The sequence below is a fragment of the Pezoporus wallicus genome, unplaced genomic scaffold (assembly GCF_028554395.1).
Source record: "Pezoporus wallicus isolate ANWC-B61680 ecotype Strahan unplaced genomic scaffold, APGP_CSIRO_Pwel_v1 contig_8090, whole genome shotgun sequence".
Lineage (NCBI taxonomy): Eukaryota > Metazoa > Chordata > Aves > Psittaciformes > Psittacidae > Pezoporus > Pezoporus wallicus.
Window position 1 is genome coordinate 1,137,544 of NW_026642841.1, and position 18,904 is coordinate 1,156,447.

The 18,904-nt window shown below is 47.8% G+C and overlaps 1 protein-coding gene across 1 annotated transcript; it reads left to right on the forward strand.

The window, feature by feature from the left end:
• The first annotated feature begins 8,055 nt into the window (after positions 1-8,055).
• On the forward strand, positions 8,056-18,197 carry EDEM2 (ER degradation enhancing alpha-mannosidase like protein 2). The gene is made up of 11 exons (XM_057432349.1): positions 8,056-8,186; positions 8,264-8,374; positions 8,486-8,525; positions 9,489-9,594; positions 11,740-11,865; positions 12,571-12,782; positions 13,890-14,031; positions 14,441-14,565; positions 15,244-15,388; positions 16,743-16,864; positions 17,669-18,197. Exons 1-11 carry the CDS (start codon positions 8,068-8,070, stop codon positions 18,158-18,160), a joined length of 1,740 nt encoding a protein of 579 aa, XP_057288332.1. The 5' UTR covers positions 8,056-8,067; the 3' UTR covers positions 18,161-18,197.
• Positions 18,198-18,904: the final 707 nt, after the last annotated feature.

An 18,904-nucleotide genomic window follows, 5' to 3' on the forward strand; every position in this document is an offset into this window, starting at 1 on the left:
GTGAGGACTCTCGCAGAAGCCAGTTTGATCTTCTCTTGACTAGGTTAAAAGATCCCTCCCTAATGTGCAAAAGAAATCTCTGAGTGTTTCTCACTGGATTTTTTTCTATATTCAGAGAGCAGGGGGAAGTTTCATATTTTCCCTTTCCAGATATGAAAATAGACCTTTCACCTGCACACATGTGTACAAATGCAGAAGGTATATGTTGGTATAAGGAGGTATAAGAGCACAAGGACTTGTTAGATTAAAATCTATGTAAGCTTCATCACCTGAATTTTACCTACATTTTACTTGGGTCTCTACATTTTTCAGGGGAGTGATACAAGAAGATATTCTCAAAATGCCTTTAGAACATCACGCATGGTTCAGTAAAGTCCTAACCCATTTCTAATGCTTAGCTCACAGTGTTGTGTTACACCACAAAAAGAAAACAAGAAAGGGGAAAAGACAGGAAATGAGCCCTAACAACCAGGTCTCACAATGAGCAAAAGTCAGCTCAGATCTGTTGGCAGAATCCCATCAAACCCTGTCCCAAAGCTGCAGTGTGGTTCTGTGGTAGGGTGGGACCTTGTTGTCGTTATTTGCTGGTTGGTACTCATCCAATTTTTGAGAAATCACAACTGAAAACATGAGATGCCCAAGCCGCAGCACTGGTACGTTTGACACTGAAAAGCAGATGGGGCACAAGCTGAAATGGAGACTCGTGAGGACAACAACAAACCTGTTATAAATGCACTGCACCCTCAAAATGCTGTAGGAAGGACACAAGAGAAGGTCCTGTCTATCTGTGGCACCCCCTGTGCACTGTGGCATCCCCTACCCACTCTGAGCTGCAGGTAACCATGCCCTGAGTGGCTGGGGTGTCCCATTGCACCACTGCTGGTTTCTTCTTTGTACACCACCAAACAAACCAGTTGGGTTTACCAAGGACAAGAAGCTGGAGGTAGGAGGTGATTTTGTCCTCTCAGTCACTCCCAGTGTAGATGTCCACCTCTGGAGCTCAGATCACCTGCCATGCTGACATCAGTGGGAACCTGCTTTTGTTTTGGTGGAGCTGGAAGGTCACTGTAGGGAGTTTTGCACTGCTGGCCCATTGTATTCCCACCTAGAAGCCTGTCCTTTCGGAGTCCATTGCCACTGTGTCACCTCACAGCCTCAAAGGAGCTTCCCAGGTGGAGCAGTGAAGATTGCCTCAATACATGCATTTTGCCACATGAAAGCAGAGCCAGCACTTGTTTCCACGCTCTCTAAAACAATAACAGAGGAGAAATAAATATCATCTTCAAATCAGGGAGGAAGGAGCCCTGCAGCCTGACTGACGCTGACATTTGAGGGTTCAGACAGCAGCAACAGAACTGCCAGGAAAACAGTCCTCTGGTGACACAGATGCTGTTTGACCATTCAGAATAATTGTTAACAAAAAAGACACAGAGATTTCTTTAACAGTAATTCCCATGTTGGAAGCTTTGTCACCTGCCTGACTCCTCTGCAGTGCTGTGGTCACTCATCTGCCTTCAGCCAGCAGCAGAACAGGCTTTCTGTGAGAGAAGACCAGAACATCACAAGGGCACAGTGAAAGCAGTTGCCCTCCAGGGGCTCCCATGGTCCCAAGAGCTACCTGTGTCTCACAGCACTGTCCAGAGGGGCAGGAGCTCTGTGGGGGCACAGACAAGTGACTCGGGTGCAAAACTGGTCTCTTCTCCCAAGGAACAAGGGATGGGACAAGAGGAAAGGGCCTCAAGCTGCTCCAAGGGAGGTTTAGACTGGATATTAGGAACAATTCCTTCTCCAGAGGGTGCTCAGGCATTGGAACAGGCTGCCCAGGGCAGTGCTGGAGTCACCGTCCCTGCAAGTGTTCACACACCGTGGAGACAAGGCCCTCAGTGCCATGGGTCAGTGGTGGCCTTGGCAGTGCTGGGGAATGGGTGGATTTGATGATCTTAAAGGTCTTTTCTAACCTGGTTCAGTCTACGATTCCAAAACTGCCTTCGAAACAGCTCTGGTTGACTGCGGAGGGAGCGGGTGGTTAGCCACCAAACCCTGCTCTGAAAACTCACTGCCACTGAAAACATGCTTGATTTTTATCAATGATCCCAAACAACTGAAAACTGAAAGTTCAGTTTTTAAAGCAAAGTTTTCATTCTTTCAGTTCTCTACAAACCACCAAATGTTTGCCAGAGAGGTTTCAACACAAAGATCTTTGCCAGCCCCTCGCTTTCTGGCTGGCATCTCTGTTCAGGCTGCTGCAGAAGTGGCCAGCTCCAGGCTGGTTCTCCCCACCAAAAGCTGTCCTTGTCCATGGCTTTGCCAGGCAGCAAAGGGGATGTGAAAACATCCCTATGGTCCTGCTGGGAGCTGCAGAGCTGAGGCCTTAGGGAAGTCCTTCAGGTGACAGGCATGGATGTGGAAGCAGCACCCAGATGCCGCAGGGTGCTGGGATGCAGGATGCTAGCCCCAGCCAGCCTGCTCCCCCTCACAGATCACCACAGTCCCCCAGGGGACTATCCTTTAGTGACTAAAGGAGTTATATGGGAGCAGCCTCCAGCCAGCACAGCACCAAGCCCGGGAGAGCAGCCACAGCCTTACTGGAGACCTTTGAGCAAGTTTTGGGCACAGGTTTCTTTTCTCCTTTAAAGACTCATTCCTTGAATCTGTGGTTCTCCACGAATCACAGCTTGTTTATCAGCACATTGCAAACCTGAGCCTTCAGAGTTGCACAGGAATGGACTGGGCTGTTTTCATGGTGATTTCTGTGTCAGAAATTAGCATTATCAAGTATCAGTGTAATTTCCACAGAGTCTTTGAGGGTTTGCCAATTACCCCCAAGCAGACTGAAACGATGCTACCAGGGAGCAGCTTACTGCTTACCCCTGTCAAAAAGTAAGTCTAGAGACAGAAGGTAGCCGCCAGGGTTGTCACCTGCCTACCTTAATGCATAGCATATATATGACATACCTTGTGTAGTGGCAATAAAGTAGCTTTAGGTTGAAAGCAAACAGGAAAAGGCAAAAAGGAGGTGAATGCTGGAGAGAACCAGAACCACAGAACCACAGAATCAACCAGGTTGGAAAAGGTCTTTAAGATCATCAACTGTTAGCCCAGCACTGCCAAGGCCACCACTAAAAAGTGACTTCTCAGCTCTGCTCTGGTGAATCTCTGCATGGTTCAAAATTCCCTTTTCCCAAATACAAGAGAAATCCCTACAGAAGCTCCAAACCCACCTGCCCCTGGTCCTGCACCCCTTTGGCAGCGGTTACCAGCACAGTTACACTCTCCTGGTCTCCTGCTTTGAGAAACAAACTCACCTCTGCTCTGACCTTTACTAACAGCAGGAGATCCTTGTGCAGTGGCAAGTTTCAGTGAATTTGTTTTACACAGTCATAAACTAGGGAATAAAGTGTCTCTGCCTCCTCTGTGTTTCCAGAGGGAGGGATTTCTCATTGCTTCTCTCCAGCTGTAAAACCAGCCCTTCTCACCAGATTCACCGTGTGAGTGTGAAAGATGGGGACTCTCCCAGACATTCAAGTCTTTTGAACTTCAAGGCCAAAATCAAATGAGGGCGCTGAAGTGCTGGCAAAGGGTGCCCAGAGAAGCTGTGGCTGCCCCATCCCTGGCAGTGTTCAAGGGCAGGTTGGACACAGGGGCTTGGTGGAAGGTGTCCCTGGCCATGGCTCGTCCCCTATTGGTCCATCTGTATTCTACAGACACCAACCTTCTGAGCACCTCTAAATCTTCCTGGTAAAAATATATCAAAGCCACAATCCCTATGGGAAATCCAAGCTCAGATAAAGAAAATGAAGCCTCATTCATACACGTGTGGCAGCTTTGGTATCTATCAATGTCAGGTAACATGGGTGCATAAATCCCCATACTAAAAACCAAGTCACATTGATGCAAACTGGGTTTTATTTTTGCTTTCTCACTTGTCAAAATCCCAACATCAAGCCAGACTTGCATAAAGCATTCAAACTCTATATAAAGCCACCATTCTTTGGGAATGCAGTACAGACAGCTTCTGCATGGCCCTGTTTGGAAGAGACCTGTTTGGAACAGGAGACCTCACTGCATTAATTCTCTGGCTGCTGCCTACCTACAGTTCCTGCAACTACATTAGTCTGTTTGTTTGTTAGTTAGTTAGTTAGTTAGTTAGTTAGTTAGTTAGTTAGTTAGTTAGTTAGTTTAGTTAGTTAGTTAGTTAGATAGTTAGTTAGATAGTTAGTTAGTTAGATAGTTAGTTAGTGAAAGAAAAATCATTAAGAGGTTTAAAGAGACTCAGTTGAAGCCAAGGGGTTGAAACTAGATGATATTAAGGTCCCTTCCAACCCTAACTGTTCTATGAATCTATGCTGGGGTGATGCCACGTCAGCTCTCCCTTTCTCATCTTTTGCTGTTGTTTCTGCCTGTTAAGTGCCTCCTTGGTGAGACCTCCCCTACTCATACTCTCTGCTGGGAGAAGCAGGGCTGTGCAGTGCTGGGACACCTCACCAGTCACCCCTAGGCAGCTGGGAGTCCATCTCTTTCCCGCTTCAATTGCAGCATGGCTAAAAATCACAGCACCAAACGGAAAGCCACAAATCAGGCAGCCTGTCAGTTTGCTGTGCCTTCTCTTTAGCTGGATTTCTTTTCTCTTTTATTATGTTAGTCAGGTGCTAAACAAATAAAATCAATTCTGAAGTTATAAAAAGCAATTGGAAATGTCTAGTCTTTTAGAGTGAAATCTCGACTGAAGCAGCTCACAGCACTTGGAGGAAAATCAATCATCGTTTCCACCCTGCTGTGTGAACTGCTAAAATTAAGAATGGATGTTGGGCTGCAAAGGAAAATGATTTCAAGAGAACCACCTTAGCAACAGTTTTCAGTGTTCATAAACCTCCTGCTCACGGTTCCTCTCATCACAAACTCTCACATTCCACCATGAATTATAAATATTAATGTGCAATCCTCATTTACATACAGTTTCCATCTTAATGGCCATCAAAACTGCAAGCAGGGCAACAGCACCACTTATGGTAATAGCAAGTAGTAAACAAGTCCTCAGCCTAAAGATGTCATAAAACCAAGTGTGAACGCCTCTGTAATTACCACCTCTCCCACAGCCAAATGAAACATCCTATTATTTTGCCAGTACAGACACCCTGACAAGCTGGAATGAGGCAGATGAAGCAGCACTTGACTCCGATGCAGCCTAAAACATGTTCTGTCCCTGCATCTTCCATGATTTATTGCATCAAAGCCTATGTAACTTGTATATATGCATAGCACAGTAATATTCCTCTGGTATGTGCCACAGCCACACTGAGAAGCACCCTTTCTCCCAATCAATTTCCATGCCAGCAGTTGTATTTGTGTTTATTAATGAACACACAGGTGGTTGCCACAGCACTACTGGAAGCTGCTGCATCTCCTATGCTTAGGGACCTTGCAGCAGCTGCAGCAGCACAGACAGGGTGCTCTTCCCTCTGGACACAGGGCAGACAGTTCCCCAGCCCTCAGTGATGGGGCTTGTGGTGGCAACACAAAGTCACCTTGTTTCAGCAGGGGTTGCAATAAACCTGTGGCTATGTCAGGAGGCAGAGGAGCAAGTGATTGGGAGGAGGCAGCCCCAGCTGCCTCCCCAGTCCAGCCCAGGGTGCTCAACCAGAGCTGCGTGAAGTGCTCTCACAAACTGCACCAAACACAACCAACACAGTTCTGATCCCATTGGCTATCCCAGGCACTGCTCAGTTCCTGCAGCAACAATTCCCAGAACCCCACCCTGGTTTGTGTTGGAAGGGACCTTAAAGCTCATCCAGCTCCAACCCCTGCCACGGGCAGGGACACCTTCCACTAGAGCAGCTTGCTCCAAGCCCCTGTGTCCAACCTGCCCTTGAACACTGCCAGGGATGGGGCAGCCACAGCTTCTCTGGGCACCCTGTGCCAGCGCCTCAGCACCCTCACAGGGAAGAGCTTCTGCCTAAGAGCTCATCTCAGTCTCCCCTCCAGCAAGTTAAAGCCATTCCCCTTGGCCTGTCCCTACAGGCCCTTGTCCAAAGCCCCTCTCCAGGTTCCTTGTAGCCCCTTTAGGCACTGGAGTTCCTCTAAGGTCTCCCCAAAGCCTTCTCTTCTGCAGGCTGAACCAGCCCAGCTCTCTCAGCCTGGCTCCATAGGAGATAAACAATATTAAGAAAGATAAAAAGATAAATTCAGTCCCTTTTACACCATCCTCTGCTCATCCCTTGGTTTGGTCTTTGCTATTCCTGGTCCTTGCAGGCTGACAGGAAGCTCTTTCATGATGAACAGCTGATTTTGTTACACTTTGCTACATTCTTCTCCATGAAAATGTTTTTCAAATGCTTAGAGGGTGCAGGCACTAATGACCGTGCTTCAATTAGTGCAATTAGTGTCTGTGATGTTGCCCCCAGGAGTCCCCTTCCTCCAATGCCATGATGCCAGGGAACAGACACTGTAGGGCCCTGCCTCTGTCTTGTCCTGGGTTTCTTTCAACTCATGCACTTTATCTGGTTAAAAATACTTGAGTCAACTTTTAGAATGCAATAAGTGACTTTGATAGAGCAGTTGCTGTTCCAGCCGATGGTAAATGACAGTGGTCTAGAACACTGTTAAATATCAGTCTGGAAAATAAACTTTAATAAAAAGCACTCCAGTAATGTACTGTGACAGCTTTTAGTGAAATCAGCTTCAAGAGGCTCATTTTCCCAGGAACACAGTGAGATATACTCCAGCGGCCTTGAGCCATGGAATAAGCAAGCAGACAGCCTTATGATATATGGCCCCAGAAACCTACATTACAGCTGCAGCAAATGAACAATATGCTGAAATTACTCGGTGGCTGTTTATTGCTGCATGGAGCAGAGCTGTGGGCACACATGGGAACACGAGTGTGCACTGACACCTAGTGGGACAGCCCCGGGAGAGGAGCCATGGGGTAAAAAGTGGCTTTTGTCATTAAAGAACATCGACAGCCAGCCCTCCCAGTGCCAAATGCCAGCATGAAATGACAAAGCATTGGGTTATTTGCACCCCTTCCTCTCCTGTGAGCAAGCTGGTTTAGTATTGACTTCTGTATGCTGCATCTTTGCCACACAACAGGACTGACTTATTACTTCTTGTTTCTGCTGTCATGATTCAGTCCCACCTCAATCCTCCTCCCCTACAGGCATGCATGGAGAGAAAAGGAAGGATTCACTGTGGATCAGTTGAAGTCTATAGGTGCAGGTGTAGTAAGGGATGTGCCAACCACTCTGATGTTAAAACGGGACCTGCTGGTTCAAGAGCTGGGTGTTAAAATCAGTGTAATCACATGGGGAGTGTGAGCACAGAAATCCTCCCTGGCCTGAGCCATAGCACTGACATCCCTAGGGACTCACTGCTTTTGCAGGGAACAGGGCTGCTGCGAGCCAGGCTGCCTCAGAGCCCGTCCTGCTGCAACAGTGCATCACACCAGGCTGAGCAGCCCACCTGCACTGCAGATTGACAGCACCACAGAGCTCCATGGGGCAGGCTCACTGCGTTTCCTGAAGCAGGCCTGGATGCACCACACAAAACTGGATTTAAGAGGGGAAAAAGACCAAGAGGATGGTTTGTAGGAGGACAACCCACAGGCCAGAAACCTCCCAGCTGCTCCTAGAATATCCTGCGCCCTTTCCTGCCCCACTGCCAGAGAGGAATACACAGGAATGGTGGCAGGAACCGTCTCCTCCTCCCTGGCAGCAGGCACCCCCGCGGTACCATGTCATTACCACACACATCACCACTACAAGAGCTCCGGTACTTGGATCTATTTCCAGGTCCCAGAGCTGCTGTCACCTCCTCTGCTGCCAGCGCCACAACGCCCGCCCGGGATGCCCGCTGATGCCCGCTGATGCCCGCAGGCTCCCCCGTGCCTGCGATGGGGAGTCCCGGCCATCCCCGTCCGGTAACAGCGGGATCGCAGCCCCCCACCTCCCTCCTGCCCGGGACGCGCCGGAACAGGACGCCCAGCCTGAAAGTACTTCCGGCGTCTTGCGCATGCGCTGCCTGCCCCTAGCGCTGCCATTGGCTGTGGCCGGGGCGTACGGCGGTGCCGTTATGGCGGCGCCCGTGCTGCGCTCACTCGGCTCCCTGCTGTGTCTCTGGGCTCTGTGGCTCCCGGGGCCGCCGGCGGGCCCCGGCGCGGCCGCCCGCGGGCTGGATGTGGCGTCCTACCGGTAAGTGCGGGGCCGGGCGGTGAGGCCGGGCGGCACCGGGCCGCAGCGGGGCTGAGCGCTGTGTGCTTGTGCCGCAGGGAGCGAGTGCGCGCCATGTTCTACCACGCCTACGAGCACTACCTGGAGAGCGCCTTCCCTTACGACGAGCTGCGGCCGCTCACCTGCGACGGGCAGGACACCTGGGGCAGGTAGGGGCCGGGCCGGGGCATCCCCCCCCGCCCGCCCGCCGCGGGGCCGGGCCTGGGCGCCCCGCCGCTGGCGCTGCCGCCGGGCCTCACCGCGCCTCTCTCCCCGCACAGCTTCTCCCTCACGCTGATCGACGCCCTGGACACGCTGCTAGTGAGTACGGGCTGTCCGCAGCCCCGGGGCCCGGCCTTGTGTGTGCCCGCGGCCTTCAGCCGCTCAAGGTCACTGTCAGCCTCCTTCACACCTGTGTTTTACACGGTAGCACCAGGTCAGTCACTGATTGACCAGGGAGCCTTCACAGTTCACTGTGCTCTGGCTCTGGGCCCCACACCTTCAGACGCAGGGATAAAGACCTCCAGTGTGTGTGGAGAAAGCGTTTTGGAATGAGATCAAAGAATCAGCTGGGTTGGAAAAGACCTTTAAGATCATCAAGTCCAACTGTTCCCCAGCACTGCCAAGGCTGCCACTAACCCATGGCACTGAGAGCCTCATCTACATGGCTTGTGAACCAGGGACGGTGACTCCAGCCCTGCCCTGGGCAGCCTGTTCCAATGCCTGAGCACCCTTTGGGGAGGGAATTGTTCCTCAGCTCCATCTAAACCTGCCCTGGTGCAGCTTGAGGCCCTTTCCTCTTGTCCCATCCCTTGTTCCTTGGGAGCAGAACCCAGCCCCTCCTGGCTCCATCCTCCCGTCAGGCAGTTGTAGGGAGCGATCAGGTCCCCCCTGAGCCTTCTCTTCTCCAGACTGAACTCCCCAGGTCCCTCAGCCGTTCCCCATCACACTTGTGCTCCAGGCCCTGCACCAGCTCCGTTCCCTTCTCTGGCCCTGCTCCAGCACCTCAATGTCTCTCCTGTAGTGAGGGGCCCAGAACTGAACACAGGATTCGAGGTGCGGCATCACCAGTGCCCAGTGCAGGGGCACAATCCCTGCCCTGGCCCTGCTGCCTCACTGGTGCTGGTACAGGCCAGATGAGGCAGGTTATCACTTTTTTAAATACTCTTTGTAATTAATGATTTCACAAAATTAATAAAACAAACCAGCCGTTGGTCCCTAACACTGGCTTGCACCTTTGTTTTCCTGCGAGCTCTAAGCCTTGTTCTCTGTTGTTCCCTGTAGATCTTGGGAAACGTTTCTGAGTTCCAGCGAGTCGTTGGTGTGCTGCAGGAAGGGGTGGATTTTGATATTGATGTCAATGCATCTGTCTTTGAAACTAACATTCGAGGTGAGGTGGCCTTTTTCCACAGTGTTCCTGTAGGAGCCTCTGAACTGTACCCAGAGGTCATGTGAGGTGGGGGACAGAGTGAGTTTGTAAATGCAGTGTGAGAGGACACGTACACCAACAGAAAAATCCCAAACAGATGTCACTTCCTTTTGGTCTTTGCACGTCAGCTCTTTGCTTCCTGCCTCAGTGCAAACAGAAGCAGACGTGGCAGTCTCAGTGTGCTGGTCCCAGGTCTGCAGCTCTGAAATAAACATCTTTTCCACTGAAACGCCACAAATTATATCATGGTTTTCCATACTGATTTGAAATAGAGGTTATTAATTTCTTGCTTTAGTGTCATAAGTGAAACTTGACTGTCTTTATTGAAAATCACAAGTCTTGTACCCAATTGAATGCTGAACTCCTTCAGTGCCATCCAACTCAAAAACACTGTCAGGGAACAAAACTGTTAGTTCTGCTTTTTTGTGTTTCTCCTATCAAATATTGCTGAGGCAGTTAGAATCATAGAATCCTTAGGGTTGGAAAGGACCTTAAGATCATCTAGTTCCACCCCCCCTGCCGTGGGCAGGGGCACCTTACGCTAAATCATATCACCCAAGGCCTCGTCCAACCTGGTCTTGAACACTGCCAGGGATGGAGCATTCACAACCTCCCTGGGGCAACCCATTCCAGTGCCTCACCACCCTAAAGGAAAGAATTTCCTCCTTATATCCAACCTAAACTTCCCCTGTTTAAGTTTTAACCCATTACCCCTTGTCCTGTCACTGCAGTCCCTAATGAAGAGTCCCTCCCCAGCATCCCTATAGGCCCCCTTCAGATACTGAAAGCTGCTATGAGGTCTCCACGCAGCCTTCTCTTCTCCAGGCTGAGCAGCCCCAACTTTCTCAGCCTGTCTCCATGCAGGAGGTGCTCCAGCCCCTGATCATCCTCGGGGCCTCCTCTGGACTTGTTCCAACAGTTCCATGTCCTTTTTATGTTGAGGACACCAGAACTGCACACAATGCTCCAGGTGAGGTCTCACAAGAGCAGAGCAGAGGGGCAGGATCACCTCCTTCGCCCTGTTGGTCACGCTCCTTTGGATGCAGCCCAGGATACGGTTGCTTTCTGGGCTGCAAGCGCACACTGAAGCCGGCTCATGTTCATTTTCTCATCGACCAGCACCCCCAAGTCCTTCTCTGCAGGGCTGCTCTGAATCTCTTCTCTGCCCAACCTGTAGCTGTGCCTGGGATTGCTCCGACCCAGGTGTAGGACCTTGCACTTGGCATGGTTAAACTCCATGCCCACCTCACAAGCGTGTTGAGGTCCCTCTGGATGGCATTCCTTCCCTCCAGGGTATCAACCGAACCACACAGCTCGGTGTCATCGGCAAACTTGCTGCGGGTGCACTCAATCCCACTGTCCATGGCAGCGACAAAGATGTTGAACAAGACCGGTCCCAACACTGATCCCTGAGGGACACCACTTGTTACTGGTCTCCAGTTCTTGCAGCAGTGTAATTTCTCTGTGCTAACTCTGGCCTGGATGCTTTCTTCCAAGGAATTTAAGATTGTATTACATAAGATGTAAAGTAACACAGGACACTGTATCACTTTACACATAGTATTAAACTGTCTGGAAGAAATGAAATTCCTCTCTTAGAGGTTCATGTTCATTATACTGTTAGCTCTCTGATTGCAGGGCAGTGCAGGTGTAGTAGGGCAAGAAGGATCTGATGCTTCTAAACTAATGGAAGAAATAAATTTGCTACCTGTTGTAAACAGGCAGGAAGAAGCAAACCACTCTTCTGTGGCGTGTTGAATCAGCCTGTGTCCTGGCTGTTAAGGATGAGCCATCTCATTTTTCTTCCCCCAGACACTGTCCATGCATCATGATAAATACAACGGGTATCAGATTTGACTCCTGCCCAGCTTCTTTAATGGGATTCTTTAACCTGAGGGTGGTGAGACAATGAAACAGGTTGCCCAGAGAAATGGTAAATGCTCCATTCCTGGCAGTGTTCAAGGCCAGGTTGGACAGAGCCTTGGGCAACATGGTCTAGGGTGAGATGTCCGTGCTCATGGCAGGGGATTGGAACTGGATAGTCTTAAGGTCCTTTCCAGCCCAAACCACTCTGTGATTCTGTGATTGTTACTGTGCTTCTTCCAGTGGTGGGTGGCCTCCTCTCAGCTCACTTGCTGTCCAAGAAGGCTGGTGTTGAGGTGGAAGTGGGCTGGCCATGCTCTGGGCCTCTCCTGAGAATGGCAGAGGAAGCAGCTCGCAAACTCCTACCAGGTGAGAACTTCTGTTTTCTGTGCCGTGGCTCATGAGGTGACTGGTGTGTTTGGTGAAGGTGGTGCTGCTTGATGAGCATACTCATAAAGGGTTCTGTGTTCCCTAAGCTCAAAGCAAGTTTAGTTTTCTGGGAGAACATTGTGAAGTGCTGGATACCAGTTGGATAAATGCATGCCAAGTGTTATATATGCTTAGAACATCAGTTTGTTTGTTGCTTGTTGAGGGAAAATATATTTAGGATAAAAAATAAAGGCTGTGAAACAGCAGCTTGTAAAGACAATAAGATGCAGCCTTATCTACCCCTTTATGACCTGCTGCTGGGATGTGTCCCTGGTAGCATGGCACTGTTTCCTTGTGTGGTGGGCACCTGGGGCTACCACTCAGCAATCACAAGCTCAGTGTTTGCACTTTGCTGTCCAGTGGGTTAGTTCATTTTGACTACCCTGCTTGTGCTGTAAGAAATACAGGCAGGGATGCAGTCTGCTGCTCTGGGCAGGCTGGAAGGGATCTGCAGTACCTTCCCAGGACTGTGGGTAGCTTGGGGAGCCCCCTCTGCCCCTCCCAGGATCACATTCTACTTCTCATTTCATTCTTTGCAGTTACTGCAGTTGCTTCAGTCCTGCTTCTTGCCTGTGTGCAGTGGAATGTGAGGCACATGTTTGAGAGTGTCAGACAAAAGAGTGATCCCCAAATCTTACGTTTCAGCTTTTCAGACCCCAACTGGGATGCCCTATGGAACAGTGAACTTGCTGCATGGTGTAAATCCTGGGGAGACCCCAGTTACCTGTACTGCTGGAATTGGGACATTTATAGTGGAATTTGCCACTTTAAGCCACCTCACTGGTGATCCAATGTTTGAGGACATTGCCAGGAAGGCTTTGAAGGCACTGTGGAAGAATCGCTCAGATATTGGGCTGGTGAGTGAAGAATGGACTTTGAATTTGCTGGCTTGCTTCTTGTGTAGCTTTGTGGATGCAGCTCTAAGCATAAAAAAGCATAAAGAAAGAGGAGATGGAACTAGATAAATAACCAGTGCTAAGAACTGGGGTGAAGTCTTGTATTTCACATTGTTCCTGAGCACCTGCAGCATCCACATCTCTGCCCAACATTATGCCATTGTTCTGCTCCAGAACAGATCAACACCTCCCACTGGGTATTGCTGGTTTTGTAACAGCAGCTCTAAGATATTAAATGAAAGGTCTGTCTGATGCTTGCTGGGACAATGGCCTACAGAAGAGAATACAAGTATGGCAAGTGCAACAGGATGTTACCAGCCTCTACAGCTTTGGTGGTGTAGGATTAGCCAGAGCTAGAAGTGTTATCTCTGTATTCAGTCTTCAGCTAATTCTGTAGCTGCTTTTTGAAGCCGTGTGAACTCCTAGTGTTGTGTATGTAAAGAGGAACAGATTTGTTAACATGCTGTATGAAGAAGTGTTTCCTTCTGTTTGCTTTGGCATCTGTTTAGTTTTGGTTTATACCTCTAAGCCTTGTTCAGGAAAGAAACTCAGTAGCTGGGTTTTTATTCATGCCAAGCAAGTCATGATTGTGTATTTTATACTCCATCAGCTGGGTCTGTTTCTAGGCTGAAGAGTCCCAGGTGTGAAGGATCTATTTAAATATCAGCATGGCAGCTCTCATGCCTTTGACATCCTTGTTGTCTGTTTCTGGACCTCTTCATCCTTATTTATTCTCTTGTAAGATCAGAATTAGGACCAGTCACATCACGTTGTAATTGTGCCTTTTTACAGTAGTAGAATGGTGCTTTGGTTTGGCCAGTGCAGTGTTCATATTGGAAGCTTGAAATGGTAAAATTACATTTTCTACAGTTTGTACTTCTCTGATACTGATAAATGTGTCTTGCAATGGAGAAAATACTAGTTGGAATGGCCATTGAATCTGTGAAATAGGCAGTGTAAAGAAAGCTCAAAGGTGTCTTGTGCGGTGGTGGTGTGGGCATTATTGTTTAGCAAATAAGCTTTTTTTTCACCTTAACTCCCGTTTTCGTCCTCCCTTTCCTCTTCCAGGTTGGCAACCACATTGATGTGATAACTGCCAAGTGGGTGGCCCAAGATGCTGGCATTGGGGCAGGAGTGGACTCCTATTTTGAATACCTTGTCAAAGGAGCCATTCTCCTGCAGGACGAGGAGCTGATGTCCATGTTTCTGGGTGAGTAGTTTGTGTCCTGAGTGAAGAGTCCCAGGAATGGCTCCTTTTAAAAATTTTGCATGTGGGACTGTGGAAGATGTAGACTCATAATAGAGTACATTGCCAAGTTGGACAGGGCCTTGGGCAACATGGTCTGGTATGAGGCATCCCTGCCCGTGGCAGAGAGTTTGGAACTGGATGGTCTTAAGGTTCTTTCCAACCCAAACCATTCAGTGATTCTATGATTCAAGACTGTTCCTGAAGCCTTTGTTGTAATAATTTTGAACAGTCTGTGATGACAAAGAGTAACCAAAGTGAGCATCCTGAGAAGTCAGTCATTTATCATGGCTCAAGTGAAAAAGGGGCTTCTCTTGCTCTTAAGAGATATTTTTGTTGTTGTTGTTACCAACCCCTCTGTGTTTCTCTATAGAATATAACAAAGCTATCAAAAATTACACAAAGTTCGATGACTGGTACCTCTGGGTTCAGATGTACAAAGGAACAGTGTCCATGCCTGTGTTTCAGTCCCTCGAGGCCTACTGGCCAGGCCTACAGGTAGGAGCTGTAATACCATGTGGTGATTTTGTTCATCTGTTTTTAATACAGAAGTTCTGCATAGAACCCTCATCTGTGCTGCTTTAAAAGTTTGGTTTGCTCTCTGGTGAAATCTGCCCTAGTCTGAGCCTGTGGAAGAGCAGATGTTGACTTTATGGTCTATAAAAAGTCTCCCATTAAGCATGACAGAGGGTAGTTTTGTTGTAGCAAATTCCACTGACAGTGGGCTCATAATCTAGGTGGGAATGTAAGGAAAAAGAAAATCACACCTCTTTTTCCACCACCTCATAAATGCTTTATTTGTATGAATCCTTTCCTGTTCATGGTTTGCTTTCTGATCAGACCAAAGGTCTGGGACTTTATCCCCATTGAAATAGACTGGATGCTGTGATTGACTAAAAGAAATGTTGACTGAATAAACACAACCTTCTATAACTGAAAATCATAGAGACTTCCTATAATTTCAGGTGTGTGGATTGTGATCCAACAGAAAAGCAGCATCTGTCTCCTCTTCAGTCTCAAGACATCATGCCCAAGAATTTGTTACACCCCTCAGACCTGAACGACCCATTTCTGTCACTATCTCTTGCTTCAACTATAGCAGTGTTATTGCATTGATTCCTGTGCTGTTTCTTCTTAACTCAGATGTTGCTTTGCTAATTGTTCCCTCTCTTTCAGAGCCTAATTGGGGATGTAGATAACGCCATGAGAACCTTCCTCAACTACTACACTGTCTGGAAGCAGTTTGGTGGGCTGCCAGAGTTCTACAACATTCCTCAGGGCTACACAGTGGACAAGAGGGAAGGATATCCACTCAGGCCTGGTAAGCAGAAGTGAAATCAAAAGGAACACAGAATGCTGGTCTTGCTCTGGTGGTACAATCAGATGTTACCTACCCCCTAAAAGTTCCTCCCTAGTTTTGCTTTGACTTAGTTCCTGCATGTGTTTTACCAGTGATCTCCATAGTCAAAGCCCTTCACGCAGGCAGGTCTACATTCAGAGGAAGCAAACCATAGTGTTACTATATGAATGGGGCATGTTAATGAGCTGGGTTCCCAGTGTAGGTTTTGACATGTGTAAGTGTTAGATTGTTCAACATGGGATGCATGCAAAATGTTGATGTGACTGCTTGTGTTCTTCATATTTAGGAAGTGAAAGTGAGTATGGACAGACCACTAGTTCTGCTGAGTTCCCGAAATAAACCAGTTCTATTTGCACCAGTAAAGCTCAGCTTAATATATATATAATTAATATATTATTAATATAATACAAATATAATTATATAATTATAATGTATAATATTGTATATTATAATGTATAATTGTATATAGTATTATTAACGTTATATATATTCTTAATATATATGTTAATATCTATAATAGGATTGTTTGTTGTCTGTAATACTACTGTGACATAATCTGAATAATTAATTTTCTTTAGAGCTGAGTGTTCAGGTGACATCTACATTCATAGAATCCCAGACTGGTTTGTGTTAGAAGGGTCCTTGAAGCTCACCCAGTTCCAACCCCTTGCCACAGGCAGGGACTCCTCCACTGGGCCAGGTTGCTCCAAGCCCCTTCCAGCCTGGCCTTGAACACTGCCAGAGATGGGGCATTCGTCCTCCTTTAAACAAAGACGGTTTTGAATTGGACACTTGTACCAAAAATACTCATCTTCATTAACTTCTAATGTATTATAGCATCCCAGTTTCTTTAGTATATAAACACATCACAGTGCATACATTGCCTGTATAGAGTATTTCCACAATGCTTGCTTAGTGGTGTTTTAGATACCCAGTTTGAGGCTTACAATATTAAAAATTGCATTTTTGGGGGTTGAATTTCTTCATCATTCTTTCTAGAAGCATCTTTCTTCTCTTCCTTTGACATCTGAGTTCTAATCTTACTCTCTTTTACTACCCTCCCACTCCCTGAATGTGGGAGGGGAGCATTATTCACTCTTACCTGAGCTGATGCAATCTGATTACAGTGAATTTCTTTGTAGCACATCCTCAGGAGAAGCAAATGCTTTGAGCCAGGGGAGACACAACGTAAGCTGCACTGTTCACCTCAGCATCCTGAAGCAGTGTTTAGAAAGTAGTAAAAGGAATATCTCTTCTTCCCTGTGTCCATGGCTTGCTAATGTTGATGCTTGCAAATGTCTGGGTTTTTTTTCAGAGCTGATTGAGAGCGCGATGTATCTGTACCGTGCTACAAGAGATCCCACACTCTTGGAACTGGGAAGGGATGCAGTGGAGTCAATAGAGAAAATCAGCAAGGTGGACTGTGGATTTGCAACTGTAAGTGTTAAATTAACTGCTAAGTCAGCTGAATGGCTGTGGAACATCAGCTTTCAGAAAGTGTTCTCAGAAATGATACTTTGCCATTGAGGCAAGTGATTGCTTTAGTTGAAACATGATTTTGTTTTCAAACAAGCACCTTGTATTTCTCTCAAGCTGACCTGGTAATGGCTGCTCCTGTTTCTGGTGAACAGTGGCTGAATTCTGGCATGGGCAGCAGAAGCCCAAGCATGAGAAAACATCAGCAGCTTCTCATGCCTCTTGTATCTTTCTAGCTACTCGGTGCTCCACCCAGCAGGAAGGCTCATGTGCAGGCTCTGCCTGCCAGTTGTGTGGTTGTGATTTCCCACTGTGCCTTGAAAATCTGATCAAACACAAGGGAACTGCAGGGTGTGATTTCTCTGAAATCATTCAGTGGAAGATTTCAAGCTCTATTTTACAAAAACCTCCATATAAATATCGGGAATTAAGCTTTGTGGTTGGGAAGTAGGTAAAAGCCTTATGTTGCGGGCTTTTTTGGTAGGGAAAATGATGGGAAGCTTCCTCCCTCTTCTCCTCCTTGCCCAGTTAGGAGATGCATTTCTCCTGCTTGCTTATTTCCTGCTCCTTATTACTAGACTGTGCTAATTCCACACATCTGGAACCTTGTTGCTGTATTTGCATACATCTGTTTAAAATACAGGGTGAATTTGTGCCATCCTGTGCTGTTTAACTGAAATGTATTGCTGGTTTTACTTTTTCCCCTCAGTTCATGGCTTACTGAATTCAATATTACTGTAACCCACGGTATTTCTTCTCCCATAGATCAAAGACTTGCGGGATCACAGGCTGGATAATCGCATGGAATCCTTCTTTTTGGCTGAAACAATCAAATACTTGTACTTGCTCTTTGACCCAGACAACTTCATTCACAATGATGGATCAGACTTTGATGTGGTGATTACACCATATGGGGAATGCATCTTGAATGCTGGAGGATACATCTTCAACACTGAAGCTCATCCCATCGACCCTGCTGCCCTGCACTGCTGCAGGAAGCGTAAGGAAGAGCAGTGGGAGGTGGAGGATTTGATGCGGGAATTCTACTCACTGAAGAAACCCAAGAAATTTACTTTAAAAAGAGCTTCCACCCATGGTGAAGGGGAAGGTGCAAAAGACCCTGAAGATGCTTCATCAGAGAAAGGTAGAGAGAAGAGGAACTCCAAGAAGAGCTCACACTCCCTTCTGAGTTGCCCCAGTCAGTCTTTTAACTCTAAGCTTGCAGTACTGGGACAGGTCTTCCTGGATAACACCTGATTCTGTTTTCCTCATCAATTTAAATTATTGAACTTGAGTCAGACTCTGGGAATATACTTTTTTAGTTTCATAATGGAAAGTGTTGTACCTCACAATGTGAATTTTATTAGGAAGTGAAGCAGCTTCCCATTAAATTCTGCTGCTGCATTCATCAGATGTGATTCAGGTACTCAGCTGTTACTGCCTATCTCAAACCAATTCGTTGCCTGAATAGCAAGTTCAATAAGTCCAAGTGCAAGGTCCTGCCCCTGGGTCAGGGCAATCCCCAGCACAAACACAGGCTGGGAGAGACTGGATGGAACAGCTCTGAGAAGGACTTGGGGGTGTTGCGTGAGGAGAAGCTCCCCATGACCCAGTTGAAGTGTGTGCTTGAGCCCAGACACCCCCCCCCCCCCCCCCCCCCCGCTGAGCTGCAGCCCCAGAGTGTGAGCAGCAGCTCAGGGAGGGGATTAGATAATAGGCAGGAGCTCTTCCCTGTGAGGGTGCTGAGGCGCTGGCCCAGGGTGCCCAGAGAAGCTGTGGCTGCCCCATCCCTGGCAGTGTTCAAGGGCAGGTTGGACACAGGGGCTTGGAGCAAGCTGCTCTAGTGGAAGGTGGCCCTGCCCATGGCAGGGTGTTAGAATTGGGTGAGCTTTAAGGTCCCTTCCAATACAAACCATGCTGGGATTCATTCCATTCTATGATGATTCCATTGTGAGTTTGAAGTTTTAGAGGCTTATGCAGAGTCGACACTTTGCTCTATAA

Excerpts from the sequence above, each read along its gene's own strand:
- EDEM2 (XM_057432349.1), top strand. The coding sequence starts at position 8,068 with ATGGCGGCGCCCGTGCTGCGCTCACTCGGCTCCCTGCTGTGTCTCTGG. Across the intron at positions 11,866-12,570 it reads AGCTCGCAAACTCCTACCAG|CTTTTCAGACCCCAACTGGG; the intron begins GTGAGAACTTCT and ends CTTACGTTTCAG. Across the intron at positions 14,032-14,440 it reads GCTGATGTCCATGTTTCTGG|AATATAACAAAGCTATCAAA; the intron begins GTGAGTAGTTTG and ends GTTTCTCTATAG.